This window comes from Lynx rufus, unplaced genomic scaffold, assembly GCF_022079265.1.
Source record: "Lynx rufus isolate CCGP_SWC_20201006 ecotype Redwood Valley unplaced genomic scaffold, mLynRuf1.p SCAF_9, whole genome shotgun sequence".
Lineage (NCBI taxonomy): Eukaryota > Metazoa > Chordata > Mammalia > Carnivora > Felidae > Lynx > Lynx rufus.
The window spans coordinates 54,057,049-54,072,615 of NW_025814897.1; the positions used below are offsets into that span (position 1 = coordinate 54,057,049).

Consider the following 15,567-nt stretch of genomic DNA (forward strand, 5'->3'; position numbering starts at 1 on the left):
TTACAGTTACCAGTAGTGTAAAACCTGTGTACATGGACTAGAAGCATACGGGGAAAAAATGAAATCAGCTATTTCAGGGCAGTGGAATTGAGTGACTTTTTCTTTTAAAACCTCTTTGGTGTGTTCAGTTCAGTTCAGTAAACTTACTGAGCACTCAAACTGCCAGGTGCAGTGCTAGACTCTGCACATACAGAGATAAGTAGGACATGGGCCTTGCCTCAGGGACTCCCATTGCAGATGGTCTTGGGCAGAGTTTATTGTGAATAAGAATCACCTGGGGAGCTTATTAAAAATTTCAGGGGGCACCTGGGTGACTCAGTGGGTTAAGCATCCAACTCTTGATTTTGGCTCAGGTCATTGATCTCACAGTTCGTGAGATTGAGCCCCCATATTGTGCTGTGCTCTGTCAGTGTGGAGCCTGCTTGGGATTCTCTCTCTCCCTCTCTCTACCCCTCCCCTACTCACGCACACATGCGCTTCCTCTGTCCCTCTCTCTCTGTCTCCCCCAGAGTAAATAAACTTAAAAAAATTATTTAAAAATTTTCAGATTACCTTGGTTCTACCATAGAAAGTCTGATTCAGTAGATGGAACAGCTGGCAGTTTGCGTTTCTTAAACAGTCACCCTGAGTGATCCTAATGTAGGTGGTTTAATTCCATGCTGTGAGAAAGCTTCAGGGAGGTTTTAATATTTTTACAGTAAAAGGTAATAATTACACAAATCTGCTCATTGAAGAACATACTATTTTTGATTGTTCTGCCTGCACCTTGGAGCTGGTTTTTTATGCCTCTGTACCAAGGAGGGAAAGCCAGCCCACAGAGTGATGTTACTCTTAAATCCATGCAGCATGAAGCCTTCCACACCTCTTGACCTAGATCTGTTTTCCTCCCTTTCTTGTCCACTGCCTCCCCCATGTTTTTTCCCCCTGTGCATCTGTATCTCTCCCGCTCTGATTCTTCCAATGCCCAGTAATATATCAACATCCAGATTCTTCCCCTTCCTTTTTCCAGCCTGTCCCCCCCGCCAACCAGACATGTCAATTTTGTTGAAACAAACATGTCTGCTTTACTAACTTGTTCTGGAAGGCTCTTATGTATGGTTAGTATTTCTCAGAAAACTTAGGAGTGGGCTATTCACTGATCAACAACCACAAAATTATCATGTGTGGAAACTTCTGTGTTTTGGTGCTTGACTGTCGTATAGCTCTTGATTAACTTTTTTCCATTGGGTTAGCCGTCCTCAACAGATTGCTGTCCTGCCCGTCGAGCTGGAGTATACCCTGCATTCTGACACAGCACTGCTTGTCTCCACATGCCTGTAGATGGGCTTGGGTGGCTTTCCCAGGCGACACACCTGTCACCTCTTAGTCACCTAGAATCAAAATAATACAACTCTAATCACACTGAGGCTGTGAGGCTTTATTTTAGGAGGGGTGACACTCCAAAATGCAACTAGAGTTTCTACATTTTCACGTTTATGTTACTTGTACTTCAAGATACCAATGGTTGGACAGTGGCTTCCAGAATCACTCCTTTCATTATGCTCCCTGAAAACCATATGCAAATACCAGCCATCTTACACTGCCATTTGTCTTCTCTGCAGGAAGGAGAGCTCCGTAACACAAGAGAGACCGCATCCATCTTTGTATCTGCAGTGCCCTGGAGAGTATCCAGCACATAGTGGGTACTCATTAAAAAACTCTTGAATGAATTAGGTGTCATTGAGGTGTCCAAAAAAAAACCCAAAAAGAAAAGGAAAAAGAAATATGTCCATCAGACAACAGGGAAATTCTCCTTAAAAAGTAATTCCCAAACTGGTGTTTCCCTCTTTATGTATCTGAAATATTTCATAAAATTTTAAACTAGCCTTTTCAGCATAAAAATCCAAGTCTGGAGCCTTTGCCTGAACATAGAACAAAAAGTTAAAAATTAAAAGTATAAGTTCAACTGGTAATTTATCTTTAGGAGCTGTTACTGAACGTGAGTTTCTAAGGTGTCTCTCCTGGTGTTGCTTCTAGAGTACAGTAACTAAATAGAGTTCTCAAGAACTTCGCTCTCCTGTTCATCATTACAAAATCAGCACCGACCCATGTCCTTGCACACAGTGAGTGCTCAGTACATAACAAGTGAATATATTTGATTGAGGGGAGAAATTCACAGCAAGTCTCAGATGAACTCAGAGTTGCTCAGATTTTCAGTTAATTACTGCTAACTCAGTGCCTATCTCTGTGGGGCACCCCAAAACAAGAAAAACCTAAGAGCTCATAGTTTTAGTTCCCATGCAGCTGGATGATAATTCTCTGTGTTCCCACAATCCTTTGAACATACCTCTACTACAACATTGTCCACACACTACTGTAGACCCCTGCCTACCTATTTCTCTCCCCAGAAACACCCTGAACTTCTTAACTTCTTAACTTCTGGTCTTACTCATCTCGGTGTCCCTATGCTGAACTCATGGTAGTAGGCTCTCAGAAAATCCTTACTGAGAATTAAATAACAAGGACATAAATGACCTTTCCTAAGTAACATGTATTTGAATATATAGTTTGCATTGGGATAAGAGTATATGCCTTTCTAAGTGTTTTCAGAGTTTCAAACGATAGGTACTGGGTAAGTCCTGAAAGAAAGTAGATCAGTTTTCATGCCTCTCTTAAATACTTGGCAAGGTGTCAGTTTAGTTATCAAGCCCATTCCTGCTCTGAGAATCACCGCCCCCACCGCACCCTAGCCCATGGATCCCCTGCAGACATAGTGGGGACAGGAGCTTCCCTTGCTGAGTGGACTGGCAGTGGATACCTGACCCAAAATGGGCCAGTATCATTTTCCCTTGGAAAAGTGGGATTGAGAACACTAGAAAGTCTGGACTGGTTGCTTGGACCAGGAATATATAAACTTAGGAAATGCAGAGCAACCATGTGCCTCAAGAGACAGAGAAGGCAGTCTGCAGAGAGAAATGAAGGCACATGCTCGGAGATGAAAAACCAGATGGCCTGTGAGAGACAGACACACACATCCAAACTGGCTGCCTAGTTTTTGCTATATTTAGTCCTCAGTTACTAACCTTCCTGAGGCCAGATTATTCAACTTTTTCTTGGGTTCCATGGGATGTGCCTCTTTTTTTTTTTTAAACCAATAAATTTCCTATTTGGGCTTAAGGAAATTTAAAACAGGTATCTGCTTTTGCAACTAAAAGAGAACATTAATACACTATCTGATTTATGGAAAGAATTCTCATTACTTTTTGTTGTTGTTGTACTTCCATTACCTTTTAGTCATACCCCCACATTATCCCAGAATACATGTTAATCAGGAAATTATTTAGATGAGAAATTTCTGATAGATAAGATGCCATCGGAGGATAAGTGAGTGACATATTTGCTTTTCAAGTGTCTTGATACCCTGAGTCACAAAAACAAAACAAATGAATAGATGCTTATTTACAGAGGGGGGTTGGACAAATATCAGACCTTTTTTGAAGTGCAAAATCAGATTAGAGAGGTTTTGAAGAACCAATACATTTGGCAGCTTCCCAAGGCATCTATTTTTGAAGATTCTTTCCAAAACTATATAAGAATGGCTTTTGTCATAAGCCTTAGCTGGGTTTCAGACTAGCCAAAACTGCCAACTGTAAGAGACTAAATAAAAAAGCATGTGTGCCTAGAGCAAACCAGACCCTGCTGTTGGCCGGCCATAAACAATGAAAGTAAGATAAAAGATTTTGCTCTTCAGAAACAGTTCCAAATGTGTTTAGAGTTTTGTGTACCATATTCATTCAACCCTGGCATGCCGCACCCTGAATTTAGTCCTCGCTTAAAATAATCATTTTGAAAACATGCATGGAAAATAGGGAACTGGGAACTGCTAAAATCATCATTTGGTTCCGGAAAATTTTTTCTGAAGAAAATCTTCGGGCTTTTTCCTAGAATGTTACGAAAACGTTAACTTATAATGATTACTGCCAACATATTTCTAATCATTCTAGGAAAAGAAAACAGCAACAAATAAGTTTCCAGCTCTTTGCACAGTCAACACTCTGGACCTTGGAGAAGCTTGCATGTAATTTGACTGCAACTACTTTCCTTTTTTAGTTAATTGTGTTAAATGTGCCTCATAACTCCTAATCCCGGTGGGGCTGTCATTTAGAAGGGGCTGGGGGGAAGCTGTTTTAATTCTGGCTTTTGTTTCAGCCACTAAATGTAATACCACATGATTGTTGACCCAACAGTAATCCAGTTAAAAAACAGTCTTCAGAGTTACTGCATCATCAAAATTAACCCTGATTACATCAAATTATGTTGAAAACAGACCACAGCTGTTTGCCCTGTTGAAGCAACTGCTTGAGAGCTCATCCAGAAGATCTATCTGGGTGTCAGGAAGATACATTTTGTTTTTTATCTTTGTTTCTCGTCACAAATGTACGAGGGAAACACTATGTTCTTCCCAGGGTGCTTGGGGGAGTTGAAAACTTTGTGATCCTCCAGAATCCAAAATCTTCTTAATTCCAAAGTAGAAGAAAATCAGATCTTTTAAGGTTTCAGTTTTCTATAGAAAGGATGTCAGAAGAAGGAAATGTAAATCTATTGAGTATTGCTCTTGTCAGCAGGAAAGAAATGGAACTTTACAGAGAAGGATGGCGGGGCCTCCTCTGGTAGGCTGCGTGCAGTCATATGCTAGGGATGGCTCATACCAACCCATGAGCGCAGACGTGGTGAAAAATTTTGCAACCTGGTTGCTAAAAAATAGCATTATTAAAATTAAATAATTTTAAATGGAAAGTAACAAGAATCGGAGAAGATGGGAGACAGATTGGAACTCTCATACATTGCTGGTAATGCAAAATGGTGTAACCACTGTGGGAAACAGTTCAACCATTCCTTAAAAAGTTAAACACACGGGTGCCTGGCTGGCTCAGTCCGTAGAGCATGTGACTTTTGATCTCGGGGCCATGGGTTTGAGGCCCACGTTGGGTGTAGAGATTACTTTAAAAAAAAAAAATTAAGCACAGAGTCACCCTGTGATCCAGCAATTTGACTCCTAGGTATATACCCAAGAGCAGTGAAGATGTAGGTTCACACAAAAACTTGTACACATATGAATGTTCACAGCAACATTCATAGTAGCCAAAAAGTGGAAACAACTGAAATATCCATCAACTGAAGAATGAATAAATAAAATGTGATACATCCAGTCAAGGAAATATTAATATTTGTAATATTGCAATATTTGCAATAGAAGAACTGATGTATGCTACAACATGAATGGACCTTGAAAATGTTATAGAAAGTGAAAGAAGTCAGACACAAGAGACCATGGATTCCAATTATATGAAATGTCCAGAATTGGCAAATCCATAGAGACAAAGTAGATTAGTGGCTGCCGGGGGTTCAGATTAGGGGAATGAAGAGTGGCTGCTAATGGATATGGAATCTCTTTTGGGGGTAATAAAAATGGTCTAAAATTAGATAGCAATAACGGTTACATAACTCCGTGAAATACTAAAAACTGAGCTGCACACTTTAAAAGGGTGACTTTTATGGCATATGAATGATACATTAATAAGTTAACTCATAAACTTACAGTTAAATAAATTATATGAAAAACAAAGGGAATAAGTAACCAGAACTATCAGTTACTAATTCACTACATTTTCCTGTTATCTCTGCTCTGTCTATTGTATCTTTATTTTGGAAGTACTAAATAAAGATATATTATGAGCATCCCTTAACTGTATTCATGAACATAAAGTCTATAGCTTGAAATTGTTCAGGAAGGTGGGGAGGGTATAGTATTAGCACCACAAAAATTGTCGTATACTACAAATCAAGGCTACGTCCACTACAACCACCAGTGAGCCAGGTTTTAAACATTTATCAGCACAACACTGGTTGTATGGATCAGATAACCATTGTGGGTACCTCTGGTAGAAATAAAATGAGATGGTCTCCTGTGGCCTTTGGATCCCCAACAAAAATACTAGCAAATCTGCAAAGCCACTGTACATGCATTCATTGCAGAAGAAAATGACATTTCTGGTCAGCTGTTACAAGAAACTCAACTTGGACTCAGGAGACATATGTTCTCCTGTTTTGCTAGTATTGTGTTTGGGTACAAAGGGCTAAATGATAGAGCACCTGTAGTACTGTCACAATGAGGCCAGATATCAGACAAACCACATATGATTTAATTCTTAGCCCCAGAGAGGAGAGTATCTGGGGAGTCTGCACAACAGTGTCGGGGTTTGGAAACCAAAAGTTAACACAGTTACTTCTCTGGAGCCTGGAGATAGGAGTCAAAAGGTCTAAGGAGCCGTTGTTTTAGAAACTACCCCAGGATTTCAACCACCTGTGAACATGAAACTGCATAGGATTACCTCCACCTGCTCAGCCCCTTCCATGAGACCAGTCACTGTGGATTTAAACACTCTAGTTGCTTATAAGTACCTTCACAGATCCTGTTCTCTGGTGTGGATGGATCAGAGACTTCTGGATGCTTCAGGAGTCCACAGCTCCCAGTTGTCATCCATTAAGGGTTGTTTTTTTTCATTCTCACGACATTTAGGAGCATTGATTATGTGCCTGGCACCATGCAGAGAGGTTTTAGGGATACCACAAACGAGGACGACCCAGCCCTGCTCAGGTATTTGCAGTACAGTGTGATAACCTAATTTATATATGTGCAATGTGAATTCAAGAAAAACATGAACAACTGTGCTGAGGTGTGGGGATGGTGAGTTTTAAGGAAAGGGGTCTTGACATATGTTCAAGATCCAATCCAAGGTAGAAGTTCTCTGAAGGAAGTAAGAGGCCATCATGCAAAGTATGGTTTGGAATACCAGGGCACTTTCTCAGGGACTTGACAAGTCTTCGTTCCTGGGAGAATATGATAAATCCACAGCATGGTCTCTGAATACAGTGATGTACCACCCTCACCAGTGTCTGCAGAAATGTCCCAGAACCCTTACTGCCCCAAAGCAATTAGCACAAGTTCTAATTTTTCACAAAAGAGAAATTGGGAAACGGGACTTGCTCCAACTTTTCCCATAAGAAAGTTTATTTCCAGAATATCTAACACTGGGTGTAATGTCAAGTAACTCTCAGACTTTTAGCAGCTGCAGACAGGGAGGAAACCACACTATTAGGTCTTCAGCCACACCCCAAGCCCACTTTCAGATCTCTGTCCCATCCAGATGCCAGAAATTGATTTGAGTAGCTCACAGTAATTAGATGGAACTAAGTGAGCTCAAAGCATCCGGGGTTAAAGTGGCACACACCTCAACATTCATGAGAGTCCAGTGTCCTGAAAGTCACCAGCTGAGGTGGCTCAGCTGGCCACAATGACCTTAGCAAGCAGCACTCAGCTCTGAAATTAACCTGTCAACTAAATTGAAGGGGAGAAAAGGCTAGGCTAGGACACAAACATCCATCCCCACCCCCGGTCCAATCACTGACGTCAAGCTTGGCGTGGGTGGTATTAATCATGCCAGCCTGGTGTGCAGTTGAGGACAGCTCTCCTTCCAGCCCTTCCAACCCGTTCCTGGGACCGTTCCATCAGCCATGCACCTGCCGCTGGCCACAAACCCTCAACTCGCAGACAGGCACGGATGCAGGCTGTTGATGACGACACTCAAAGCCAGAGTGCACCCTTTAGAACCCAGGCTTGGGTGGGGGAGGGGCGGGAGCAAACCCTGTGCCCATGCTTTCTTCCCAGGTGTGCAGTTCTCTAATTTCTGCAATGCTTCCTCCAGAGAAGCTCTCACCATGAGATGGTCATTTCCTGAGGATTTAATGAGAATATAGGATTAATGACCCAAAGCACTCTTTGCAGCCGGTCATTAATTCCCCCCAGGAAATACCCATGGTCTTTAATCAAAATTGCCTAAATTATAGACTAGTGATGCGTGTCCTCACAGGTTTGGGGGCTGTGGGGGGCGGGGGCTGTCATCCCTACTGGTTCCAATAGATGGCGCCTATCTTCGTGTAAATAAACCACTCCTAATTCATTTCTCACTTCTCACCAGCGAAAACCAGAGGGCATTAACAACAACAAAAAACAGCACGCAGTGGAGAGGACTTAGTGAAGGCCCAGACGTTCTGTTCAAGGGCTGTCCCCAGGCCTGGCACACATCTCAGGCTCAGAAGACTGAGGCACACCAGGGTGCGGCCAGAGACCTTAACAACAGTCCAGCCTCCTGTGTGCAGTCTGAGCTGGGTGCTGGCAGCTAAGTAATGAGAAAGGTGGGGTGAGGCACCGAGCACCGAGAAGAGGCCCTTTCTGTAGGCTTTGGGGGAAGGAATGGGATGTTCAGAGAAGACTTCTTGAAGCTGATACAGGTTTCCCAGACTATCCACAAGTTTGCTTTATGCCCCTTCACTTTTACGAAAGACCTACATTACTGCTTGTTTTGCTCACCAACAGAATTTTCACCTTTTGGTGATGGTAATTGCTTCTTCACTTTACCCTATTTCAGCTTACCAAAGGGTTTCATGGGAACACACCCGTCTTGGATTGCAGGGGTAGGGGGAAACCTGTACTCTGTAACTGTTGTATTTCAAGGCCCCTCCTTTCATTGCCCACAAAACACCAAACTTTTCTTTTTCCACATGGAATTGTAAATAATGGGGAGGAAAGAGTCTTTTGCAAAACAATTTAAGAGCTTCTGGCAGAATGCAGCCCAACGCCCAACTAACCATTGCTGAATCTGCTGCCAGTCTGTCTTGAATCATACACCTATCAAAGGATATGTATCAGAAGACTACTCTTCTAGGGAAAGATGAGGCATATGTATGCCTGACTTGCATCATATACCTTCAGCTGCAGACAATCCATGCAGATCTCTCAGACTGCAATCCCTGAGACTTGGCACTATGACTCAGATGTGAATGAAGTCAGAAAGATTGCTTTATTTTGGTTGGGAGTCGCTGCCTCCTGATCGATTTGGCAGGCTTGAGTATTTTGATATTTGTCTCAGGGTTCCAAGGTACTAAAGCCAGAGGTTAAAATGGCCATAATTCTAGTGGCGGCCCTTAAATGTGGCATAAGGATCGCTCAATCAGAAAGCTAAGGCAGCTCCGATCCCAGCTGTAGCCTGATAGTTCTGGCTCTACATTCAATCCAGCAGGATAGTGAAATGAGGGGTGCAGGGGAGCTGACTTCTACCTCTCATGATGCTTAGAAAAGCTGGCAGATAGTAAAGGATTTGCTTTTACAAATTGATTAAAGTGAGTGAACTTTCTCCAACCCAGGTATAAAACCAGAACGATGTCCAACAGCTTGAAACAACTAGCTTCACTGCACAGAAACTGGAAAATGGACAAAATAGCCTTAGTCCAACGTGGTGTGGAGAGTGTGAGATGCTGTGTCTCCTACTTACCTGCCCATAGCACACTTCTCTATGGATAAAATGGATTACGACCCACTTGGCTCTCCATTGTACAGGCTTTGGCACTTTAGGCTTTCTGTAAAATGGGAATAATACCGCTCGCCCAATTTGTAGATTTGTGAAGACAAGTAAGTAAACAAGGAATGTAAAAGCGACCAGCACGTATTACTCTGTTTTCATCTTCACTTCTCCCGCCAAGGGGGTGCGAGAGTTAATCAAACTCTTGCTGGGAAGCGGATCACGTATTTCAGCCAGAACCTGACCCACTGAAACCTGAAACTCAGAGTGCATAGGAAACGCGAGCAGCCCTCGGGTCCCTTCCTGACGACCCTCTGTGAAAAATCGATTCTCGATCGAGGGCGCGCAGACCCTTCCCTTCACCCCACCCCCCGTTCCCACCAGGGGCGCGGCCGCATCCCCGGATCGCTGTTGAAGCTTGAGGGCGGAAAGCAAGACCCGGGGGCGTGGCTGGCGGCCAGCCGCCGGCCTCGGCGTCTGCTCAAACCTCGGGCTTCCCGGGTCCCTAGAGGCAAGGCGGTGTTTGCGTCTTTGAAGGCGGCCCGCCGGGGGGCGCGGCGGGCTGTGGGCGTGGCGAGCGCGCGCCGCCCTTTTTCCTGCTGTGGCGCCCCCACCGCGGCCCGGCTGGGAGTGCGCGCGGGCGCGCGCGGGGAGAGCGGGAGCGCGCGAGGCAGCCGGGCCCGCGCCGCGCCGCCTCGTCCTCGCCCCGCGGCCGCTGGCCGCCCCGGCCCCTCCCCTCCCCCGTGAGCTGCGCACCGCCGGCCGGCTGACCCAGCGGCCCGCGTCCGCGCCCTTGTCAGCCCGACCCCGCGGCGGGCTCCAGGCGGCCGGCAGCATGAGCGGCGGCGGCGACGTGGTGTGCACCGGCTGGCTGAGGAAATCGCCTCCCGAGAAGAAGTTGAGGCGCTATGTGAGTGCGGGCGACGAGCGGGTGCGGCCGCCGAGGGCGCGGGTGGAGGGCGCCCCGCGGCCTGCCCAGGGGCTGGGGGCTCCGGGAGGGGCGTCGCCGACGGAGAGGGCGGGCCCTGGGGGCCCCGGGGGGCGAGGAGCGGCCCGCGCGCCCCGCGACTCGGGGCTGTGTGGGGCACCTGCACACCTGTCACAGGTGCGCGGCCGAGGGGCGGAGCGGGCGGGCGGGCGGGCAGGTTGAGGCTGCGGCTCCTTCTTCGCCGGGCGGGCGCGGCGGCAGCGCCTCCCCAGCCAGCTTCCCTGTAAACTAAATACGGTATCGAAGTTTGTATTGATTGTTTTGGAGACCGAGAGAGTTGATTCCCGGGGCTGGGGGACCATAGTAACCCCGAGCGGCTTCAGCCTGCAGGGCTGCGGGAGTGGGCGGGAAAGGGGGGCGCAGGCTGCGGGGCGGCTCGGTCCGGCCCCCACAAAGGGCGAGGCTCCTCACACCCTTTCCCCCTTCCCTTTCTCTGCCCGCCCCTCCCGGTGACCGCCTGCTTCCTTCCAGTCCACAGCCTCTGCATCACGGGCAGCGTCAGCGGCATGTGCAGCTCTTGTATTAAGTGACTCATTTGTTTGTCCCCCTTCATTCCGTATGTCTCTCACAGACATCCCCCCACCCCACCCCACGATGGTGACATTGCAGTTTGGTCTGGTATAACTGGCCGGGATTTTGTGTCGTCCTTGGTGTCTGGGGTCGGGAGAAATCAAGGTTCTCAGTTGCCAGGTGGTGCTGACCGACGGTGTTTACCGAAATCGCTGGGACAGCTTCTCCCTTCCAAGTGAGAAACTGGCAACATCGAGCGAGGGGAAGGTGGGATACAGTCTGGTGCCGCCTGGTGAAGAGATCTGGCTAACCGCCCCTCTCGTCGCCCCCCCCCCCCATCCAGTGCCTTGCCTGGTGGGGTCAAAGTACACGATGGTAGTAATTACAATCAACTCTGGGCCGTTTGCAGGCGTTTGGAAATGGAAGTAAGGTCGGTATAAGGTGTCAAGGTCTCTCTTCTGTTCCGTTTTCACTTCCTTTGAAATGCCCTTGTTAAACTGACTCCTGGTGCTGGCCTCTCTGGGATCATTCCCACAGCATGAAAGTGAGCTGTTGCCTTCCAGCTGCAGTGCATCAAGGGAACTCCGAACAGACCCTGCCCTCTGTCAGCTGCACCAGTGGCTGTCCATGGGGGGAGAGGCAGAAGCTTAGCAGAGTTTCCTGTCTTGGCTCCCCAGATCAGAACTGAGGGACTTCTGGCCTCTGGATTGAGGAAGTGACATTCTGTTTTTCAAAGGAAATGTTGTTGGGGAGTGCAAGTGTGTGTGTGTATGTAAATGAAAGCAGGCTCTTATTTAAATCACTTGCTGGGAAGACTCTAACAGTGACTTTTCAAAGTGGACCTAGATTTAAAATACAGTAAAGATGAGGCAATGGAGGGTTCATCTCCGTTCTTACGTTCGTTTTTCAGGGATGTGCAAGGAGCCAAAGCATTACAACTGCTAAGAAAGAAACGTTCCCCCTTTTCAGAGTTGTATCAGCTCATTAGGAAAGGTGAATTTTTATATTAGGTTAAGGATGAGTAGTTTGCTATGGATGTTTTTATAATTATAAAAAACAAAACAAAAAGTTTTTGGCCCCAAAGAGCTTAAGAAAGCTATCAGTTGAAGTGTAGTAACATACCAGCTAGTGGAATAGAGTATCCAGTGACAAATGTGACTCTTAATTTTCGAATTAGAGCACTACCCTAAAGATCCTTGAAACTTTGCTTTTGATACAGTTTGCAAACAGTTTGACGCCATATCTCTATTTGATGACTACTTCAACTCTATCACCCAGACTCTCTTTACGACCCATTTCTTTGGTATTTTTGTTCCCAAGCAACTTTAGCTCAAAAACAAGTTTGGAGGCTTTGGGGTCAAGCAACTTTTTCACCCACTTGAAGTACTTGACATCCTACAGTCCTATGATGACCTCACCCGCTTTCCCACTTCCTTGCAGCTCCAGCCCATGGACATCTGATCAAACTACTAACAACTTCTCTTGGGCTTGGGTGTAATGTGTTCCGTTGATATGACTGAAACTGAGTGCGAGCTCAGTTCTCTTAGTTGAAACTGGGCTGAGTTGTCTAACCCCAAGCTCTTGGGGTTAGAGTCTGCCTTTACATCTTTTCTTTTTGGGCGTTGAGAATTTCTGCACCTTGCTTTAAGTTAAAACTTTGCCAGTTCCCTGTGTTCATTAGAGACCCAAATTCATTAGAATCAAACTAGGAAACAAGTTATTTCCCAGCCTCGTTACTAAACACACACTCTAAAATAGCTGCTTATTCTGGTATATACAATAGACATGTGGTATCATGGATTGTTAAGTCTCCATTTTAAGAATATATCACATATCTGAGATCAAGGGAAAAGAAGTTCATGAAATAGATTGCAACTATTTACAATGAATTTTAAAAAAACCTCTCTCTACTTTGAAGAGGTGGTAGGTTGAGGGAGGAAAAAACAACTTGAAGCCATAGCAAATGTTAGCAGAGATTAGGTTTAGGGATGTTTTTGTCAGCCTTTTCTAATTTATTAATCATAAGAAGATGTAAAGATCTATTCAGTATTGCTGTGCACTTTGGGGGAATTACAAAAAGTGACCTCTGGAAAATGGTGAGTATTGCCTCTGGACCATCATCATATGGTTGCAGTGGGAGGCTAGCGGGAGGAACAGCCCTCCCATCATGCTGTAGTGTGCATGTGTATGAGTGTGTGTGCATATACATGCACACACATATATAAGGCAGAAGCCAGATTTTCTTGAGGAAAAACATTTTATGACCTACACTGCTCTGTAATTTTCTATTGATTTCACTGGGGTAAAAGAAAGAAACTATGGACAGCCGCACCGCCCTCTAGTGGCTAATTTGGAGAAAATTGTGTAGTGATTCTAATGAACAACTGCTTTGAGGAAACTAATTGTTTATTTTATTAAGTCAACTTGCTTATTAAATATCTGTATCTCTGGATTTGATGCTCGGGATAAAAATTAAGCCATCCTGTCAGTCTTAGCAGATTACCTTGCCTTCTTCACCAAGAACATTGAAGCTATCAGAGGGTAGCTGTCTGCACATACTGCAACCAGATTTCCAAATTTACCTGCATCTGCATGATTCCTTTCCTTTTCCCTACTTCTTAGAGTAGATGAGGTGCCCCTTCTAACTGAGCAATCCTGCTACCTGTGCTTTGGATCATATCCCATCCTATCTGTTCAAGTCATTATTACCCTTTCTGTTAGGGATATTCTGTGTCTTCCCCTCTCTACCTATTTCTATCCATTAACATGTAAACACACTTCCTTTTAACAAAATCCTCCCTCAGTATCCCATCCTTTCCTTCTCACTGTGCTTTCTGCTTTTCTTTAGAGCTAAGCTTCTTCATGGTTGTTTATACTGTTTCCATTTCTCCTCCCTTCTTGTCAGTTGGTTCCAGTCTGAAACCTACTTTGTCATTTCACAAAAGCTGTTCTCTGAAAGGTGCCAGTGATACCCAGGTCACAGAATTCAGAGGTCTGTTTTTTCACTTCTCATTTTAATTTCTTCACTGCTTAGTCACAGTAGACCACTCACTCTTTCTTGAAGCACCTTATTCTTTTTTTTTTTTATTTTTATTTTTTTTTTAAATTTTTTTTTTCAACGTTTATTTATTTTTGGGACAGAGAGAGACAGAGCATGAACGGGGGAGGGGCAGAGAGAGAGGGAGACACAGAATCGGAAACAGGCTCCAGGCTCTGAGCCATCAGCCCAGAGCCTGACGCGGGGCTCGAACTCACGGACCGCGAGATCGTGACCTGGCTGAAGTCGGACGCTTAACCGACTGCGCCACCCAGGCGCCCCTGAAGCACCTTATTCTTAAGTGATATGATAAATGCCTGACTTTTCTCCCTTGTGTTTTTTTTTGTTTGTTTTTTGTTTTTTTTGTTTTTTGGCTGCTGTATGTCTCTTTTGCTAAATTGACCCTTGTTACCCAATCCTTAAAATTTGAAGCTCATTTATGGTCACAGTGGCTATGGTCTAGGCTCTTTTCTCCTTCTCAGTATCTTGTCCCTTCTCCTGGCTTCAGTTATCATTGCATGCTGGTTGTTATCAAGTTAAATTTCCATCCCAGAGTTGTGTTCTCAACTCCAGACCTGCATATACGGTTGTTAACTGGACATCTCTACTCGAATGTCTCCCAGTCATCACAAACTCACCACACCCAAAACTAAACTCTCATTCTTCATCCCATATCTGCTCAATAAATGGTGCCACTGACCACCCACTTGCTCAAATGTGAAACCGGAATCAGCCTTGACTCCCTGTCACCCACTATTCCACATCTAATCATTCACCAACCAAATCTACTAGTGCTATCATCTTAATATAGTTTTCTCTACACTTCTCCCTCCCCACTGCCATGACTCTTAATATTGTCATTTTAATAGCTGTCTGTTGATGGCTTACTTTGTGGCAAGCACTGTGCTTAGACCATTGATCTTTTAATTTAATCATTTTAGCCCTATGAGGAAGGAATGTGACTTGTCCAACATCACCTGGCTTTGTCCCAAAGCCTAAGCTTTTGTTGTTGTTGTTGTTGTTAATTAAACTTTTACTCTGAGGTAATCATAGGTACACATCTATTTGTAAAGACAGTAAAAAGAGATATGTGTACTCTTTACTCACTTTCTCCTAATGGTAACATTTAGCAAAACTATAGTGCAATATCACCATCAGGATATTGATAATGATAGACTCAAGATACAGGACATTTCCATCACCACGTGATCCCTCATGTTGCCCTTTTATAGTCCCATCCACTACCAAGGCATTCCCACCACATCCTTAGCCTGTGACAACCACTAATCTGTTCTCCATTTTTATGTTTTATTATTTCAAGAATCTTATATAAATGAATTTGTAAGTTTGTAACTTTGAGGGATTGGCTTTTTTCACTCAGCATAATTCTCTGGAGATTCATCCAAGTGGCTGTATATATCACTAGTCCATTCTTTTTAATGCCCGATAGTATTCCATGGTATACATGTACCATAATTCATTTCTCAAACTGTTCACTTACTGGTTTTAATTTACACTTTCTTATGGTAGATGATATTGAACATCTTTTCAGATGAATATTTATCATCTGTATGTCCTCTTTGGTCAAATGTCTTCCTTTAAGTCTTTTGTCCATTTTCTGTAAGAATTGTTTG

The 15,567-nt window shown here is 44.5% G+C and overlaps 2 protein-coding genes across 2 annotated transcripts in view; both read left to right on the top strand.

The window, feature by feature from the left end:
- NARS2 (asparaginyl-tRNA synthetase 2, mitochondrial) overlaps nucleotides 1-4,861 on the top strand; it is a 135,680-nt gene extending 130,819 nt beyond the window's left edge. The window contains exon 15 of the mRNA XM_047071466.1: nucleotides 1,602-4,861. The gene's annotated coding sequence lies outside the window, so the exon portion shown is untranslated. The remainder of the gene's footprint in view (nucleotides 1-1,601) is intronic.
- A 5,282-nt stretch (nucleotides 4,862-10,143) lies between these two features.
- The window catches only part of GAB2 (GRB2 associated binding protein 2), a 190,774-nt gene continuing 185,350 nt past the window's right edge, over nucleotides 10,144-15,567 (top strand). Inside the window, exon 1 of the mRNA XM_047071266.1 lies at nucleotides 10,144-10,308. Within this exon, the coding sequence (XP_046927222.1) occupies nucleotides 10,234-10,308 (75 nt within the window). The 5' untranslated portion in view covers nucleotides 10,144-10,233. The remainder of the gene's footprint in view (nucleotides 10,309-15,567) is intronic.